The sequence below is a fragment of the Chenopodium quinoa genome, unplaced genomic scaffold, assembly GCF_001683475.1.
Source record: "Chenopodium quinoa cultivar QQ74 unplaced genomic scaffold, ASM168347v1, whole genome shotgun sequence".
NCBI lineage: Eukaryota > Viridiplantae > Streptophyta > Magnoliopsida > Caryophyllales > Amaranthaceae > Chenopodium > Chenopodium quinoa.
In genome coordinates, this window is record NW_018742238.1 from 709,916 (window position 1) to 729,486 (window position 19,571).

Sequence of the window (19,571 nt, forward strand, 5' to 3'; positions counted from 1 at the left end):
ATTGGGTAATTAAAGGTCGGGTAAAAAGAGGTATTGTTCGGGTCTAAATGGTTTCGGGTAGATTTCGTTTCGGGCTAGATCGAATTTGGATTTTATATTATTGGGTCTTATTGGTTTTGGATTATATATGAGTCGATTCCAAGTTGGATTTGGATCATAAATTACTGGATGGAGTCGGTTTCAAGATAATGTCGGTTTGACTCCATATCGAATTCGGATAAAAAATACCCGAATCCAACTAGTTTGATAACAATTCAGTTTCAAGTAAACCTTTCGAGTCGGGTAAGTTTTTAACACCCTAGCAAATGACGTACTTGCTACTCCATATTATTGTTGACCATGGGATGACGTTATGGAGTAACAAAATTGAAGTAGCAATAAACGACGTGATATAATGCCCAAAAAAATTGAAATGTTAATAATAGTTGGAATATAGTTGCGGGTGAAAAGTAAATACGAGTAATGGTTAAAGCTTTATCATTTCTTCTCCCTAAATGTTAATAATAGTAGTAATATTAGTTGGAATATGTACTTTAATTCTTGATTTATTATTACTCCCCTAACTCTTTTTTGAGACTGAAAAGTTTGTAAATCTGATTTTTGTCGGTTGACCATTAGCAACATAAAATTGTAGTGTGCTAAAAAATAATTGCTTTAATTTTAATAAGAGAAATAGTTAATCTATTTATTAAGCATATTTTAATTCATCAAACTTGACATAGTAGCAAATCAAAGAGTTCTAAATAACTTAACCTCCATAATCTTTTAAATCGAATGACTTTTTCAAAACACTTTTATAATTTCATATTAATTATATAATTTTTCATCTATTTCAATATGTTCATTAGCACGGACACAAACTAGTTAATATTAATGCAAATATATAATAACTATTATAAGTTGTACATGCTCTCCAAACTACTCGCTCACATCACATTCGTATATTAATTACTAGTAGTGGAACAATGATTGAATTGAATGAAAGGGGTGTAAGAACCTAACTTTTGGTAATGAGAAGACTAAAGGTAATAAAATACTGGTAGCTCCATACCATAAAAAGAAGTATGACAATTATAGTGGGATGAATGTGAATGAAAAAGTGTGATAGTTAAATTAGGATGAAGTCATAGACAGTAATAATTGTTTGATTGTATATATACTACTGTGGTAAAAGAGGAAACTTTAGGACAAAGGTACAATATAAGTAGGAGAAAGAAGAGAGTAATTTCTAGGAAATCGTCGAGAGTCTTTGGTCACTTCTAATCTCAATGTTTGGCCATAATACATTAGAAGAGAAAGATGACATGAGTACAATTATAGTTTCTCAATTCATGCATTGCTTAGCCTATAATAACTTTATTTATCAATAACTAAAATGAAATAATGATTTTCATTGGTCTCAAATTGTGTTTAGATGGTATGAAATATCTTCCTAATACCAAAATAATTTTTCACTAATAGTACTAACAAATGCAAAAAATAGAATTTCAGTTTTATTACCAATATAATTTTATATTAGTATTAACTTAATACTATTTAAATACAAATTAATACCAACAAGCGTCATTATAATCATTGATGATTAAAGATATTTTAGATTAAGAATTTTTAAATTCCAATCATAGAAGTTTTGATCATTTATTAACCACATTTAATCTCATCGATCTTATACTGAAGTTATACCATAATGGGAAATTATTGTAGATGCTTCTCAAACGATTCAGATTTAAACACACACACATGGTCACCCCCACAAACCCTACAAACAAAAAATTGACACCTAGTCCAACCCTTTTTTTAATTTAATTTCTTTCTTTAAAGGTAAAAAGAGCTACCTTGAAAAAACTAAAGATAAAAACGGAAACCCCAGCCTAGAAAAGGCAAAAAAATAATTTAATTTATTTTAAATTAAAAAAATAATTAAAAACAAAAAATTAATCATAAATAAAAAAATAAAAATATTAACCTCCAAAAATGCAGCTGTTGCCGTCACCAATGTCCCTTCCTTACCACTTCTCAGGTTCAACTGGTGCAGGCTCCAACAATTTTCATTTCATTACTTATAACCCTTCTTTCTTCTTTTCAATCACCCCCTCTTAATTTTCCCCTAAATTTATTAAAATTAATTAAAAAAAAACCCTAATTTTCCTTCATTGACTTCAGCCATTTCTGCTTTCTCTCTCCTCTTCTGGGGTTTTCTTGTGAAGACTGTTCTTGAAATTCTTCAAAAATGGGCTCATGGAATCTGTTTTTAATGGGTAACTCTTTGAATCTTGTTTTTTTAAGCTAAATGTTTGTTTTTTATATCTGGGTATTTCCCCTTTTTTTCTGGGGTTTTTATGGATGTGATCAATTTGATTCGATACTCATCGCCGAATCTTCATGAGATCCTGTGGTTTGTTCATGTCTTCATTTGATCATTCGCTTAATTACACCTCATCTTTTATCTGTCAAATAGATCAGTTTTTATTCCTCTTTTCGAATTACAAACGATGGATTCTGGAATTCTAACCCTAGTTTTTTGCTTTTGTTTTCATTGGATTCGTCCTTATTTTTATCTGTGATAAGAAAAAAAGAAAGAAATTTGTTGGTGGGTGTTTTGATTTTGGACTTTGATTGATTGACAAATATGGAAAAAATAAAGAATTACGATGGTGATTTTATTTGTTATTAGTTCAGAAAAATTGAAAACCCTAGATTTGGGGGAAAATAGAAGTGATTAACCAGGGTTAGAGATACATAGATGATGGGGGAAACTCTATTGACAACCTTATCGATTGAGAATTACCATCCATCTACTGTGTTGTCCATGGATTCAAGCTCCTCGTCTCATGACGAGTCTGAGAGAGATGTGAATCGGTCGGTCCTGCAATCGGGACCGCCTGATATCAATCTCCCGTTATCAGTAGAACTCAGCGTGCTCCCGCAATTGTGGAATGATAATTGTGAGATTTTAGATGTTGGTCTAGGTCCTCAGATTGTTACTGAGGGGGTGGCAATTGTGAATGTTCCTAAAGTGGGTAGGAAATGTGCTAAACGCGTTGATAGTATATGGGGTGCTTGGTTTTTCTTCAATTACTATTTCAAACCCGTGTTGAAGGATAATTCTAAGTGTAAGGTTACGAGAGATAGCAATGGTTGGGGTGGTTTCGATAAGTCTGACTTGAAACTTGATGCTTTCTTAGTACAGCATGATATGGAGAATATTTACATGTGGGTATTTAAAGGGAGGCCTGAGAATGCGTTAGGGAAGATGCAGTTGAGAAGTTTCATGAACGGACACTCTAGGCAAGGGGAGCGCCCGTTTCCTTTTAGTGTTGATAGAGGATTTGTGAGGTCTCACAAAATGCAGAGGAAACATTATAGGGGCCTGTCAAACCCGCAGTGTGTTCATGGGATTGAACTGATTGGGTCACCAGATTTTACGGGTTTAGATGAATGTGAAAGGAAGAGGTGGCTGGAGCTTACAGGGCGGGATACGAACTTCTCAATACCTGAGGAAGCAAGTGATTTTGGTTCTTGGAGGAATCTCCCACCAATGGAATTCGAGCTAGAGCGCCCTGCTCTATCTACAAAGGGTGCTCAAAGAAAGGTGATTCCTGATACAGGGCTGAATTTCTCAACTCAGACATCTAAGCATGGTCTCAGCAATGGGGTGGATCTTTCTCATGTTGCTAAGAAACAAAAGAAAGACTTTTACTCTAATGGCAGCATTGACAACGGCTTTCTCCGAATCAACTCACAGTCTGATAGTGTGTTGGATGTAGAATCTCATTTGGCTGAACCTGTATGGTCTAATGAATTTAGCGGGGTGATGAAGAATGTCTATGGTCCTGTCACAGCTGCTAAAAGTATATACGAAGATGAAAAGGGGTTCTTGATTATTGTTAGCTTGCCCTTTGCTGATCCTCAAAGGGTGAGAGTTACATGGAAGAATACCCCTACGCATGGAATTGTGAAGGTAGCTTGTGTTAGCACAGCTTGCTCACCCTTGATTAAGAGACATGGCAGGACATTCAAACTGTCTGACCCGATGCCAGAGCACTGCCCTCCTGGAGAGTTCGTTCGGCAGATTCCCTTGCCTTCACGGATTCCAGAAGATGCAAAGCTTGAGGCTTATTGTGATGAAACAGGAACGGCCCTTGAGATAATGGTCCCTAAACAACTTGCTGTACTTGAAGAGCATGAAGTCCATGTTTGCCTTCGACCCTCTCCTTGGGTTTGAATTAGTTTTATTATTATTAAGTCTTAATGTAAGAACAATTTAAGATGTTTACTATGGTAACTATCCCAGCATCGATAACTAACTGTACCACATATAAAGGACACGCGTTGAAGTTTACTTGGTGTTGTTTTGATAATTTTTTCTGTTTTTCATACCATTATTTTTTGTGCATAAGTTCTCGACCCTTGAGTCCAATTCTTATCAGAAATGGACTCTGCTTATCTATTTTTCAGGTAGCATTATCTAATGCAATGGCTTAGTACCGAAGCTCTTACTGACTTTATGGTAGGCCGTTAATCGACGCCTCTTTAGTCTCTACCAATGGTAGGATCCACCAAGGATATTGTTGTTTGTGAATTTGTGATATTTTTCAACCTTGTTGAACATGAGGATCAATTGGTAGGGCTAATTGTAGCAATATCCCTGTTCTCTTTTACCAATTCTAGAGGGAACTATGACGATACTTTTTTGAATCCTTTAAGGGGTGGCGTAAATGGCTGTTGTTCTTGTATGTTGACGTCCCTTAGATTTATGGAACATGCTACCCTAGCAAGCTTGCGCCCCACCCCTCTACTTTTCTTTCCACTTGCTTTTGTCCTTTCATTATGTATTGTAGCTTTACAAGAGCCAAATAAAGGATTTATGGTGTTGTGTACGACTTAGCAAAACTAAAATTGTCTTTCTTTACAGTACCCTGTTACCCCTCTTACGGGAAGCATTAGAATATGGTACTCTCTCGAGAGAGAATTTAGTTTGCCGTATATAATTAACGCTTGTACTATCTCACATACCGTACGTTGCCATTAAAGGCGCAATTTAACAGATGCATGGATGTGGTTTTGCGCCTCTTTGTTATTGAACTATTGTCTCGCTATACCACCAGTGAGGGGAGTGAATCTGGGTTCCAATTTCCTGGAAGAGCAAGCAACATATATGGCTGACAGACAAGTATGTATGGCACACTGCGAGCTGCTGACCCTCAGTACGATAGGTAGCACAATCTCATGCAGCATCCGAAGAGTGTGAATCCTGGAGGAACCATGTTTTATCAGTATATCACGCGATATATTAGTTTTTTCAAACTCCTTTACCATGATAAGTTGATAACCACTAAAACTAAGGCTTCTTGGTTATCAAAACCAAGGAATCAACTTCCCAAATCAAGAAGCAATGGACATAATTGATGGAATCCAAATCCGATTGTTGTTATCTGGAAGCACATTTGAGTGCCTAAAAAACAAACATTCGTTCCAACAAATCAAGTCAATAATAGAGGCTTCAAAATTTCATCAAATACTTTTCAGAAATATGCCAAAGCTGTTAAAAGCAAATGCACTGATAAGTGAGTTTCCTTCGCCCAATTTCACTTATCTATATTTATTAGAACTTATTAAAGTTGTGAATGTATTTTTTTTTTTAATAAGTGAGTTTCCTTCGCCCAGCTTCTAATGTATTATTGATAACCTCTTAATTGACTTGATTATCCAAAAAAAAAAAAAAAAAAAAAAAAACCTCATTGATTTGACTTTATTACTATAAGTAATTTGAACATATTACAAGTTTGGTCATAAATATATTATAAGTTTTACAGTTCCATTTTTTTTTAAATGGTAAACTATATGTAGGATGGGCCTCCCACCCTATCATAGAAATGAGAGGCTGTGAAAAATCGAACCTTGGAGGAGATGAGGGGATTCCTCAAGTTTTGTAGTTCCATATTTATAATCTTGTTGGGGTGAAAAAAATTGGTAAAAGTAAAAGGGTTTGTTTCTGGGACTTGTTATTCATCGCCCGCAAATCTCTACATAAAGCCCACATTTTATAATTTTTTGACAAATTTGCCCTTTTTATAATTTTAACGGAAGATAAATTTTTCGCACTAAAAAAATGTGGAGCAGCACCGGATCGCCGAGGATCACCGGAGAATCGCCGTCGTCATCGGAAAACGAGGTTCGTAACGCATCGTAAGGACGAAATGGTGGCTGGCGCCTAGCCAAAAGGCCATGCCGTGGTTGTGGCGCCTAGCCAGGACGCCGCCACCGTGGTCACGGCGTCTGGTGGAGAAGCCTCGACCATAGTAGTGGCGCGTGGCCAGGACGCCGCAGCCACGGCCAAGGCGCCTGGCCACCACGCCGCCACCATGGCGGCGGCGTCCTGACCAGGCGCCCCGGCCGTGGCTCCGGCGTCCTGGCCAGGCGTCAGTAGGGGAATATTTTTTTTTTTTTTTTTTTTTTTTTTATTTTATTTTATTTTTTAATTTAATCCCCTTTTTTTTTTTTTTTTTTTTTTTGTTAATTTAATCTTAATGTAATTATATTTATACGTTATATGTTATTGTTATAGGATTATGGTGGAGACGGAAATGATTACAGTGGGATTTTTGTACATGATGGCCTGTTCGAAGATGCTCAACAAGCGATTGATTGGGCAAAACAGGTTGCAATTAGATCAGGCTTTTGTTTAGTAGTAGCAACTCATAAATCTCAACGGGATGGTAGAATGGATCGCATTTTGAGATGCGACCGTTATCGCAAAAGAGAAGAACGAGATTTCAGTAAAGCGATTCGGTTTGACTCAAAGCGGAAAGGTTGTGGGTGTCAGTTCCGAGTTAAGGTTCGACAACATCAAAGGCGTGACGGTTGGGAAGTGAAGGGTTACGGCAAATGGGGATATCACAACCATGAGCTGATAGCATACAAAGTGGGGCATCGGCAGTTAAGCGGCCTAAGTCCAGCTGCGAAACTAGTTGTAAAAGAAATGAGTGATGCTCAAGTGAAGCCCGCTAAAATATTAGCGTCTGTGTTAGAGAAATTCCCCGAAGACCAGCCAAACCGAAGACACATCTACAACGTCAGACAGAAATTGAGGTTTGAACGGTCAGAGGGAAGGAACCCTATTCAGCAGCTTCTGCACCAGGCACAAGCACGTGGTTACCTTTACTGGTTTGAATCTGACGAAGACACATCGGAGGTAACTCATTTGTTCCTTGTCCATCCTGATTGTGCTGATATGATTTCGTCTTGGCCATCTGTGATTTTGATCGATTCAACGTACAAGACAAACAAGTACAAGTTCCCACTGGTTGAGATGGTTGGCATGGCTCCAACGAACCAGAACTTTCTGATTGGTTATGCAGTCATGAAGGATGAGACGGCTGCGAGTTACCGTTGGGTGTTGGAAAAGTTGAGAAACTACATCGGCCCAAATGTACAGCCATCGGCCATCGTAAGTGATTGTGAGGGAGGTCTTTTTGCCCCTATAGCGGAGCTGTTTCCGGAGTCGAGCCATTTACTGTGCACATGGCACATCAACAACTGCGTGAAAGTCAAAGCCTACAACCTTTTCAACAAGAACTTAGATTCAGCAGAGAGATTGGTAAATGGTAAGTGGCGGAAGATCCTGCAAGCTACCACGGAGGCAGAGTACGATCGAGCCTTGGAAAACTTAAAGGATGCGTACAAGTGGTGCCCGCCAATCGTAGACTATGTGATGCATCAGTGGGTACCTCAGAGGGAAAAGTTTGTCAAATATTGGACGAACCAAGTTCTTCATTTTGGGAACACTACGACATGCAGAGTCGAGAGCGCTCATAGAGCTTTGAAGGACTGGATTGATTCTTCCACGGCTGCTCTGGATACACTGTTCGAGAGAATAAACAAGGCTATTGATACTCAGAGGAACGGCATCAAGAACTATCTCGAGGACTCCAGACGACGACATGGCATGTTGTATGGCCATTTCATATTTAAGATTCTCCACGGTCGTGTGTCACACCACTGTTTGGGGTTGATTCTGAGCGAGTATACCAGGATGAGGGAGTTGGGCGATGAAGTGGCTATTCGGTGCGGATGTGCTATATCAATGACTCATGGATTACCTTGTGCATGCACCATTCACCGCGTAATTACGCAAGACAGGGCGTCGTTACATGTCGATCAGGTTCATCCATTCTGGCGGACGCTCGTTATCGGAGAGCATGCTGTTCCGCATACGGTTCACCGTGAACAGGAGGAGTTGGAGCAGTTTCAGATGATGTTTGACCAAGTGTCCTCCAGTCACCCTTCGATCATTCGTAGTGCTACACACATACTTCATGACATGTTCAATACATCGTGTTTGGATACCGAGGAACCGGAAGGGGTCGAGCGACCTAGGGGTCGACAACCACGGCGGAACAAGAGTGCGTTTGAGTACATTCGCGGTCGTGGCCGTGGCCGTGGCCGTGGTCGTACATCCTCATCAAGTGGCAGCCAATCATCGTCGTCGGTGAATATGCCCGGCACCGGTAAGACATTCGACTTCAATTTCTTTTGTTGACTGTTTGATTAGTTTACTGTTGACTTGTTTATTGTGTTTATTGATGTGTGTAACAGGGAGAATGGACATTGAACATTTTCCATATAAGGACAGGATCCCTAATATCATGATGCCATTCTTGGACGGGTGGAATGATGTCATTGCAGATGGTAACTGCGGATTTCGGGTTGTGGCGGATGTGTTTCAAATGGGTGAAGACAACTACGGTTTAGTGCGGCAGTTGATGTACAGTGAAATCGCATCAAACCGAGATGTGTATGGCCATGTGTACGGCGAGGACTTGGATAGGTCTCTGCAGCGTATCCGGTGGGGAGGGGGACCTTGCGGTCAAAATCATTGGTTCGATGCGCCACTTGATCTCTTTGCCGTTGCAAACATCTACAAGTGTGCAGTCATGCATTTCGGCCTTGGTTTACATAGTCGAGCCTATTATCCATGTACAACGGTTCTGCCCTGGTGTTCGCGCGAGACCGTCACCAGACCGGTAAGGGACGTTGCTATTGGATTTCTTGGGCCGTCATACAGACATTTTATCCGATTAGACATGTCACCCGATTTTCCGGTCCCAAATATCATACCGAAGTGGTATGAAATTCGTAGAGCAAGCGTGGAGGGTTGGGATGCTTTGTACCATGCTCGCGTGCAACAGTGGAACAATTTAATTACCATGTAGTTTTTGTTGATGTACACCTACCTTTTACTATGAGGCCTTGTATTGTCAATACTATGTCATTTCTATGTGTTCATTTTTAAAAGATAATGTTTCATTTTAAAAACTAACAACAATAATTTCAAATATTACAAACTAAAATGATAATATTGAATTTTAAAAACTAAGAACAATAATTTCAAATATTACAAACTAAAAAGATAATGTCTAATTTCAAATATCAGTAATCCCTCTGTGACGCCCACTGCCACTGCTCAAGGGTCCGTTCCAGATCGTCAATAACAGCTCTGCCTGATGCACTCGTCATGCAGTCCCTTTCCTCAAAAAGTCGGTGTCCCAACTGCATAATCTTGCCCATCCACTACACAAAACAAAAAACATGAAACGACGTATTATACATATATATATTAAAATAAGAGAACAACAAATAAAAGATGAGACGTACCGCATAAGAGGCAGTGGCAGGTGGCACATCGTCATCATCTGCGTCGTCGATGTCTTTGATCAACCTCGGGTGCGAGTGCCGGATGTACCATTCCATGTAGTGCTGGTCACACATGGCAGTCACCCCACTTGGCGGCCGCTGCAGCTCCGCCGTCCATAGGCGGGCAACCATCGGAAACTGCTCCCACATGGATATCATGTTTGACGGCCATTGGACGACGTACTCCTTCGACGACGCAGATCGTACCGCCTTACTGGGCCATGCCGGTGGAGGTGGGACAACTTGGACAAATCCAAGCTGGCGAAGACAGCGCTGCGGCATGTACGCCTCTACGATCTCGCGATACTGAATCAGTCCAGTGTAGAGGGTCCTGGGTACCCTATTACTAGGGTTCTGGCCGAAAGGCATCCAGTTCACCTGCACATTATTTAAAATCAGTAACAGTCATAAAATAAAGCATCAGATTGTAAAAGTAGAAATAATTTAATCACTGTACCTCTAAGGGGGACATCCTGTCAAGCGATAACCGTATGGAGCGCAGGCGGTCAACGGACTTCTTCTCGACACGCGGACTCCACGCACAGGCACGTGGCTGGCCATCACCAATGGGAACCGGGTCGCGGTGTGGTCGAAACGCAGGAAAATACTCGTATATCCAGGTCTGTAACAACGTCAGACATCCAGTGATACCTGCTGCATCAGCCCGGCTCGAGAATCCTAACTGGCGATACAGATACGCCAGCGTAGCCGACCCCCAAGAAAACTGGCCTACTCTGTCGGGCTCACACGCGTCAACTATGTCGCGTGGCCTGAGCTTGTTCCCGCTCTTATCCGGAAACAAGGTACACCCGAGAAGAAGAAAAACATATGCAGCCAGCTGTGTGTCCTGCGTCCTACGTGCCGTAGGGTGCAAACATCGCTGCAAGACGGCTGCGATCTTAACGCCGCCGTGATCCCACACACCAAGTGCCGATGTGTACAGCGCAGCCCTATCCACCGCCAACAGCTCCGCTAGTAAATCTGCCTGATCCGCATCAGTGACGACAGATGCTCGGTTTCCCTCCACGGGAATCCCAAGGATGGCCTCGACGTCATGCAACATGATCGTCATCTCACCGAACGGAAGGTGGAACGAGTTCGTATCCGGCTGCCATCGCTCAACGAAAGCCGTGATCAGCGTCCAGTCAATCCTATCGTGCATGGTGGCAGGAAGGTGACTCACTCTAGTGGCCCTCAATCGCCCGACCATCTCGCTCTCCTCCGGCCAAGCATCAGCCCAGCTACACAAAAACCTACAAAACTTTTCCCGGGTTTGGCATTTCAAAATGCCTGTATCCAAAGCCCTCTCCTGGTCCTCCCAAATACGGGTAGCGATGTGTCCTAAAAAGCTAGGAATCACACTCCCGTCTATAGGTCCCCCGGCCACCTCACCCCTCACCATCCAAGAATCATTAACGGCCCTCGACCGTTTTCTGCTACCCGCAGACACAGTGGACGCAGATGATGTGCCAGATCTACTAACAAACCTACCATCTCGACCCTTACGCACATCTACCCTATGCGTCTCATACGTATCATCAAGTCTCTGACTGAATGGACCGTAATCATCATATGGTCCACTCTGATCGTCGACATCCTCATCTGCATCATCCTCGTCCTCGACCTCCTCCTCCTCGACCTCCTCCTCCTCCTCCTCATCATCATCATCTTGATCGTCCGCAGAACAGTGCACCCGTTCTCTGCGGGCCGAGGCCGAAATACCACGGGATCTAACGTGTCTGGGCCCCGAGCTCTCCATTGAGTAGATCGTACTCCTCACGACGTCAATACTCTTCCCCGCACCAGGTCTAAATTGCGATGCCTAACTCCAAGGAAATAACGAAACATAATAACGAAAACAAATTAAAAAAAGTCGAAAATAAACACAAAAGCAAATAAACAAGTCACGGAAATAAAATTATAAACATAAAAAATATAAAATTAAAACAAATAAAAAAACAAAATTTAAAAAAAAAAAGATAAAAAAAAAAAGGGAACATACAATTTAAAAAAAAGAAAAACAAATTTTTTTAAAAAAAAAAAAAAAAAATCGAAAATAAAATTTAAAATTTAAAATAAAATTTAAAATTAAAAAAAAACAAAAAAAAAATTTAAAAAAAAAAAAAAAGAACGAGGCGCCTAGGCAAGGCGCCTGTACGGTGGTGTCGGCGCCTAGCCCAGACGCCACTACCACGGCCGTGGCGCCTAGCCTCTGCGCCGCCGCCGTGGTAGTGGCGTCTGGGCTAGGCGCCGCCACCACCGTACGGGCGCCTTGCCTAGGCGCCTCCGCCGTGGTGGTGGCGTCTCGCCTTGGCGCCCCACCGTCGCCGGAGGTTTTTTTTTTAAAAAAAAATTACAAAAATTAAAAAATTTACCTTCTGGCCGGCAAACCGCCTTCCGCCCACCGCCGGTGCCGCCACTTCCTTGCCGGGCCGCCTCGACATAGCTCTGGAAATAATTTAGAGAGAGAAAGTGGAAGTAGAGAGTAGAGAGAGAAATTGTGTGTTTTTTAGTATGAGGGCAAAAGTGTCATTTCACTCTTATTTTGTGGGCTTTATGTAGGAATTTGCGGGCGATGTTTAACAGTTCACTTGTTTCTGGCACCATTGGAGACTTGATCGATTGGAATTTCAACTAATAGAATTTATTGGTTATGAACTTTTCATAAGTTTGCAGTTCCTCTAATAACTCTAATCAAGGTCTTTAATTAATTAATTAACTAGTGAGTAGTCCGGGTGTTGTCCCGGGTTACTACTTTTATAGTTGTGCAACTGCTAATTTATAAGACCATCTAATAGTTTGTATGTAGTATGTGTCTTCAATACTTTGTAGTATAATATTATTTATTGTGCAATGTTAAAGCATAATTAACAATTAGCCTAGATGGTTATACAATAACTTTTCTTCTAAGAGGTCAAGTGTTCGAACTTTCTCATCCATATATGACGTGGCATATTGAGGAGTTGAGTAAGTGACGTGGCAAAATGAGAAAGTCTACGTGACGCATATACGTTCTTAGAAACGTCTTTTAATATATTAGTATAGATTACTTTGTTTGTTTGGTTACATATTTTGTTGAATTTAATTAAGTTATATCATAGCAATGTAGCAAGTGTTCATATGATTGAATTTGTTTGACTTTAGTTTAACGTGTTTAACCTCTCCTTGAAGAAGAAGGTTGTACATTAATATTAGAGACTAGAGAGCAGGTGACTACTTTTTATTTTATTTTTGGTAAGGATGCTTAGGAATTGAGAATTTGGCTTTTGGGTTAATCTCAATAAAAGTGAATCTGAAATGATATTTAAATAAGTCCAATCTAATGGGTTAATCTCCTATTGCATTAATTCAATTATCTAACAGCTGAAAAATTACATCCCAAAATCAGCTGATTTTATAGTATAGTTCAGTTTTTTTTTTTTTGTTAGATTTGCCAACTCAATTTAACATTTAAGCATGTGATCCTTTGAGTCCACTAGAGCTAGAGGCCTTATCTAAGAACTTTACCTTTTTCAACCAAATTATTTGATAAATAAAGGCATCTCTCCACTCTTGTGGGGGAACTAATAACATAAAGGTTTTTTTTTTTTTTTTTTTTTTTTGCAAGCCAAAATTGGGTACCAACTATTGTTTGGATCTTATCAGTATAACTTTTAAGCGGAGCAATGTACAACACTACATGAAAAGGGTGGGTGTAAATTTGACAATTGACCGGAAATTCCATCAAAGTTATGAGATTATAATGTTAGATATTTTGTTAATTTTATTCCTTTATTAATTATTAGAGTTATGCTCGTTAATTCACAACTTTGATTATTAATATCTCTTATTTAAAAAAAAAAATTACTAGATATTTCTCCTAGTGTCAAAATAACTATAAAAAGTCAAAGAATTATACTCCGTACATAAATAAAAGGAAAAATTTATGGGAATAATCCCACCTTTGGACCGTTCATTTTTAATAATCCCACCTTTGGGCCCCGATCTTTTTTAATGGTCCCATTTACTTGAAATCAGTTGAGTACGTATTTTTTTTTAAAGATTAATTTACACGTGTCGTTATATAATTGGTAAAAAAAAAACAAAAAAGTTAAAATTAAATTAAAGGATATTTTAAAAAAAAAAAAAATACACTTTCTCTCTCCTCTTCATTCCCCCCAGCCACCCCTTACCCCGACTTTCTCCTACCGTCATTCCCTACCCCTCGCGTCGACCACTAGCAACCCACCCCTCCGTTGCCAGCTTTCATTTCGAAAACCCACTCCGTCCGTGCTGACGGTCGGAATCCCACCCAGCCAACCCAACCCCAAAACCCCATTAACCCAAACCCAGCCAACCTCAAAACCATTCGAAAATCCACATCTAGATTGCTCGGATTTGGGAGGGGAAGGGGGTGGGGTTGTCTGATTTGGGAGGGGAAGGGGGTGGGTGGTCGGATTTGGGAGGGGAAGAGGGTGGGGTGGTTGGATTTCAGAAGGGAACGGTCAGATTTGGGAGGGAAAGGAAGTGGCTGGTCGGAAATGAGAAGGGAAGGGGCCACCGGAATCCATGGAAGGGAGGGAATGGAGGGTAGGCCAAGGAGGGGGGAAGTGGGTGGCTGGGGAAGGAGGAGGGTTAAGTTTTTTTTAGAAGGTTTTTTTTAATTGATTTTTTTAACTTTTTTTTTTTTTTACCAATCACAGGCCGCCACGTGTCATGTAACCTCTTATAACAAATTACATGATTGGTTGGGACCATTAAAAAATATCGGGCCCAAAGGTAGAATTATTTAAAAATATTCCAAAGGTGAGATTATTAAAAACGAACGGTCCAAAGGTGAGATTATTCCCATGAATTTTTCCTAAATAAAATAGAATCCTAATGTTGCAATAGTAAAGTATATATGACTGTAATCTCTCATGTCATTTTTGTTCATTCCATTTAAAATCCTTTTATAAGACAAAAAAGTCAAAGTGAGAAAAATAAAAAGGATCATACAAACTATACACTAATATCCTAGAATCTTCCAAAGGTTCAATAATATCTATACTAAAGTGTGAATTGTGAACCATTATCAACAACTTACAAATAGTGCCATAGTGGACATTGAACTAGTTAATGTTGGCATATAATTGAATAGCAACCCATTTGGAACAGTTATAATTGTCAATCTTCAACTACCAAATAGTGGGTTAAACTGTTAGTTAACAATTTGATTGAAGTACACTGTTAATTGCTACCAAGCTAATAGTAATCAAGATACTGTTTAGTTTTTAAGGTGGCATTTTCAGTGGAGTTCGTTGTCAAGGTTAGTTGTGATTTTTCCAAGAGCTTTCATTTTCTTGAATCTTATTTTTAAGGTATTTTAAACAAATATTCGTCAATTACTCAAATTCAGGTTTCATTTTAAACTTATGTAAGTTTGAATTTGTATTTTGGAAGAAAGGTAAGTTTAATATACTTCATCATATCAGTTCTAGGTAATTTTTCTAAATATAGGCCATAACAATAGAATAATCATGAATGTAGTAACAAACTAACAATTTCCCGATTTTATGTCCAACAACTTATCTAATTTGGGGGTTTTTATTTGTTAGTAGTATAAATTTAGATTTCGAATGTGAGGAACTGTTTTGTTATCTCAAAACATTATATTTGCCACCTGAAGTCGATTTTTTACTCAAGTTTCTTTTATCATAATTCACTTCATATTAATTCTTTCTCCCTCTCGAATTAGTCGCACCATTTAATAATGTGATGCACGAACACTTCACCCAATTGTTGTGTGTGTAATGGATATTATGTCAGACACCGATACTTGTTGGACACAGGACGATACGTCTCGGACCATGTCCTACTATGATACGATCTGTTGTGCTTTTAGACACGTTACCTTATCTTTTCAACTTTTTTTAAAATGAGAAAAAAATTAAGTAAAGTAAGATAGATTAAGTAATAGTTAAAAACAAGGGTGCCTTCATAAATAGCTCATTGTTATATGTAAACTAAGGTGTCGTTTGGTTGACAAAAAAAAAAAAAAAAAAAAAAAAACATGGGAAGTTAAAATTCCTGGGAATATAAATTCCCTTGTGTTGTTTGGTTGACAAATTACATGGAAATATAAACTTCCAAGGTATTTGCAATTCCCATATTCAACCAAACGACACCTAAAAGTGTATTATAATATCATTAATATGATATATTATGATCTAATGAGAGAACCGAATGACAATATAGAACTAGAGTGGAAAACGAAATCAAGTAGGCAAGTACTTTACGCTAATTAATTAATTAATTAATTTTGTAATATTTGTATTTATGATTCTAAGTGTAGGTCATGTATATGAATTTTAATATCCCGTATCCGTGTCCCCTATTTTTAGATTGACGTTTTTCCATATCCGTTTCATACCCGTATTCATGTCAGTTGCCGTTTTCGTGCAATCTAGGATGTGAATACGGTTTTTTTTTTTTCAATGTTTTGATTATAGAGCAATATGTAAAGTGGTCCTAAAGAAATGCAAAAAATAATAAAGACGATTGATCCTTTTTTTATACTAGTAAATTTGTTGCAAGTGATGTGAGACAACTTTATAAACAAGGTGGTGTGATGTATTCAGGATGGAGGGTGTATATCGTCTTCTCTTCTTTTAATATTTATTATTTGGAGAAAGAGAAGGAAAAAAATTCCACATTAACTTTACACAAATCCGCGTAGTTCATGGAGTAATTTGAACCTTTCAATCTAGGCACGGAATTGATAAATAGTTATGGTACCTTTAGGAGTCTTCATTAATCACTATGAACCTTGGATTTGTGTAGCGAAATAAGTTTCTAGGCGAACGTGTCACACCTTATATAATAACATTTGAGTATCAACTTCCCTAATCATTATTGTTCTCGTGATGACAACAACTATATTTCCTATCTATGAAGGAGAAAAAAAAAAAAAAAAAAAAAAAAAAAAAAAAAAAAAAAAAAAAAAAAAAAAAACCTACAATGTACAATCATGTGAACATCTTTCTTTTGTAAATTGATGGTACTATGATAGTATGATCCCTTTGTTTTAATCGTACCGTTTTTGTTTTCTTACTATCTACGTCTGTTTGGCCGACTCACTTCCAACTCCCTTTGTTGACTCACATTACTCTTTCGCACAATATTTAGTATTTACACCATGTAAGTAACACTCTTTTTGTATACATGTTTCATACAATTCATGTACAAATCTTTTTACTCCAATCACAATTTGTCCACCATTTTTCTATACAACACCCCATATATTCAATTTATTATTTAATACAATAATTGAGCTTAAAAAAGTGGTAGTACTTGGATCAACTTTCAATCATTTACGAAGTATTTACAATTATTTTTCTTTATTCAAGCAAAAAAAAAAAAAAAAAAAAAAAGGTTTTAAGACCATGTAAAACATAGGTAAGACTGTAAGAGTTTGTATATTTCACTTGAAGATCTCATTAGTCTTAATACATCCAGCTTAAGAGTTAGGGTGTAGTTAATGGACTAGCCTATCATACAAATTAGGTTGAACTAGACTTAGATTTACTATGTTTTAAGGTAAGGCCCAGGCTTAAATTGCCTGAGCTAGCCCAGCAAAATAAGCAATTTAACTTTCGGAAAGTTGGCCAACATAGGTGATCGACCACTGCTCCATAATGGCAGGCTTGGCAGGCCCAAATTTTCCTCGTATATCAATTTTAACTTAATTCTGAAATTAAAAAAAAAAAAAAAAAGTTTCTCATATATCGGTAACGTCTGATATGTGCACCCGGGTATATTCTTTGTCAAACACATGTATGTTCTTCATCAAACACAGGTATGTTCTTTCTCTTATTTTTATTTTTTTATTTTATTTTTATTTGTTTAACTGGGTGCATCATGCGCATGATGCACCCGAGTGTACTATCCTATTTTCAATTTTTCATTTATAGGTGTAAATGATTTTGGCATACCAAAAATTAATTTCGGCATACCCACTGTGAGAACATAGTTTACGATATTCTTACAAAGTAGTATGTCAAAATCAATTAGGTTTGTGTCAAAATTAGTTTTCATTTTGAATAAATACATTTTTTTTACACCAAAATCGATTAGGTAAAAGAGGGCAAAGTTGGCAACATTGCCCATGTTAAAAGAAAGATGGTGTACAATTACAAAGTTGCAAAACAAGATTGACCCTCACTACATGATGGCTAATGAAGTAATTTCATTGAATTTTTCTTTGATGGGATGCATGTATTGTGAAACATTTTAAAAGAAATTATATGCGCGAATTATGTCTTTATGATAAATTAATATATTTGTGTAAAATGTTTTTAGTATGATTTATAAGAAATAATGTAACCCTCCATCTAAAACAGAAGGCGAGACATTAGCGGAATTAACGCCGAGATGGTAATGTCACTTTAAAGGTTACTAGAAAAAAAGGAAAGAAATAAACAACTAAAATAAAAATAGCTAAGGCCCTTTTCTCTTCACCTTAAAAAATTAATATTAAGTAAATAATTTCAATTCAGTAAAAATCAGTTTTAATCAGTAAAAATAAGTTCAGTAAAAATAATTTCAGTTCAGCAAAAATAATTTCTTCAGTAAAAATAATTTAAGCTCAGCAATAATAATTTTAGCAAAATTAATTTAAGTTCATGTACTTTGATGCTTTTTTTTTTACTAGGCTTTTTTATGTAAATTATTTTTTCCATATATTGCAAAATGTTGTCGTACAAGATTTTTTAATACTTCACATATATTTTTTTTTATGCATCACTTTTGTCTATACTTTTATCACATATTGTATAGTTATAAAATATAATATCTTTTTTTTTTGTCAAGTATAAAATATTATGTTTTATTGATAATATTGTAGTCGGTGATATTTGGTAAATACAAGTACTATATTTTATAAAAGGATAACAAAATTCATCGTAATAGCATACCTAATCAATTACATGGCACTTACTACTAATCATCAGAAATTGCTTTGGTTGAAGTCAAGGGGTATAGCTTTTCCTGGAGACTATTATACTCCCCAATTAGATGATGAAATAAATGACTTGGACTTGTCATAAGTAATAAAAACTAATGTGGTGGAGATTATTATGATGAGATAAATGAGTGTTTATTTTAATAAAAACTTTGGTCCTCCGTTATAATATGAATAAAATAATTTCATTTTATTTCTTTTGACGTTGTATGTTTATTATTATTATTATTATTATTATTATTATTACTATTATAGCAGAACATATTTGGCAATCAGTTAGGGACATCGAGGAAGAAGATCATCATATGGACGTTGACTAATAAACTTAAATAGTCATATGCAATAAGAAGCAATCCTTGTAATAATTTATGATTATAATAAAGTTATGATTTTATTCTTATTATTATTAGTTTTATTATTTTGGTATGTTTGGTTGTAAAGTTAGGCAATGAAATTAAAGGCAGTATCCCTAAACCTAATATTATATACAAGTATATCAAATACATATTCCCATAATATATAGGCCAACCATTTTTATATACGATATTATGTAAATTTAAATGGTTGGCATAATATATTATCGTTATATACCAACTATATAAATTATAAAAATAGATTATTTTACCTAATATATATATATATATATTAAATCAGTAAAAATAAAATCTAAATCAGTAAAAATAAGTTCATTTCAGTAAAAATAATTTCTTTTAGTAAAAATAACTTCAGTTCAGTAAAATAAGTTTAGTTCAGTAAAAATAATTTTAGTTCAGTAAAAATAAGTCCAGTTCAGTAAAAATAATTTCAGTAAAATTCAGGTTTAATTAGTAAAAATAATTTCAATTCAGTAAAAATAATTTCAGTTCAGCAAAATTAAGGTGAAGTGAACAGGGCC

The 19,571-nt window shown here is 37.2% G+C and overlaps 3 protein-coding genes across 3 annotated transcripts; 2 read left to right on the forward strand and 1 right to left on the reverse strand.

Annotated features, from left to right (window-relative positions):
• Positions 1-1,999: 1,999 nt before the first annotated feature.
• On the forward strand, positions 2,000-4,361 carry LOC110735151. The gene has a single exon (XM_021915314.1). It carries the CDS (start codon positions 2,744-2,746, stop codon positions 4,223-4,225), a length of 1,482 nt encoding a protein of 493 aa, XP_021771006.1. The 5' UTR covers positions 2,000-2,743; the 3' UTR covers positions 4,226-4,361.
• A 3,470-nt stretch (positions 4,362-7,831) lies between these two features.
• On the forward strand, positions 7,832-9,318 carry LOC110735156. The gene is made up of 2 exons (XM_021915325.1): positions 7,832-8,510; positions 8,599-9,318. Exons 1-2 carry the CDS (start codon positions 7,949-7,951, stop codon positions 9,213-9,215), a joined length of 1,179 nt encoding a protein of 392 aa, XP_021771017.1. The 5' UTR covers positions 7,832-7,948; the 3' UTR covers positions 9,216-9,318.
• Positions 9,319-9,388: 70 nt separating this feature from the next.
• On the reverse strand, positions 9,389-10,377 carry LOC110735164. The gene is made up of 3 exons (XM_021915335.1): positions 10,154-10,377; positions 9,658-10,074; positions 9,389-9,573 (listed from the first exon to the last, which is right to left on the reverse strand). The coding sequence occupies exons 1-3, from the start codon at positions 10,166-10,168 to the stop codon at positions 9,433-9,435; spliced, it is 573 nt and encodes a 190-aa protein (XP_021771027.1). The 5' UTR covers positions 10,169-10,377; the 3' UTR covers positions 9,389-9,432.
• Positions 10,378-19,571: the final 9,194 nt, after the last annotated feature.

What these genes read in the sequence shown, in the direction of transcription:
- LOC110735151 (XM_021915314.1), top strand. Translation starts at nt 2,744, where the DNA reads ATGATGGGGGAAACTCTATTGACAACCTTATCGATTGAGAATTACCAT.
- LOC110735156 (XM_021915325.1), top strand. Translation starts at nt 7,949, where the DNA reads ATGTTGTATGGCCATTTCATATTTAAGATTCTCCACGGTCGTGTGTCA. An exon ending in GGTGAATATGCCCGGCACCG is followed by an intron (nt 8,511 to 8,598) that starts GTAAGACATTCG and finishes TGTGTGTAACAG; the next exon opens with GGAGAATGGACATTGAACAT.
- LOC110735164 (XM_021915335.1), bottom strand. An exon ending in CTGCCACTGCCTCTTATGCG is followed by an intron (nt 9,574 to 9,657) that starts GTACGTCTCATC and finishes TGTTTTGTGTAG; the next exon opens with TGGATGGGCAAGATTATGCA.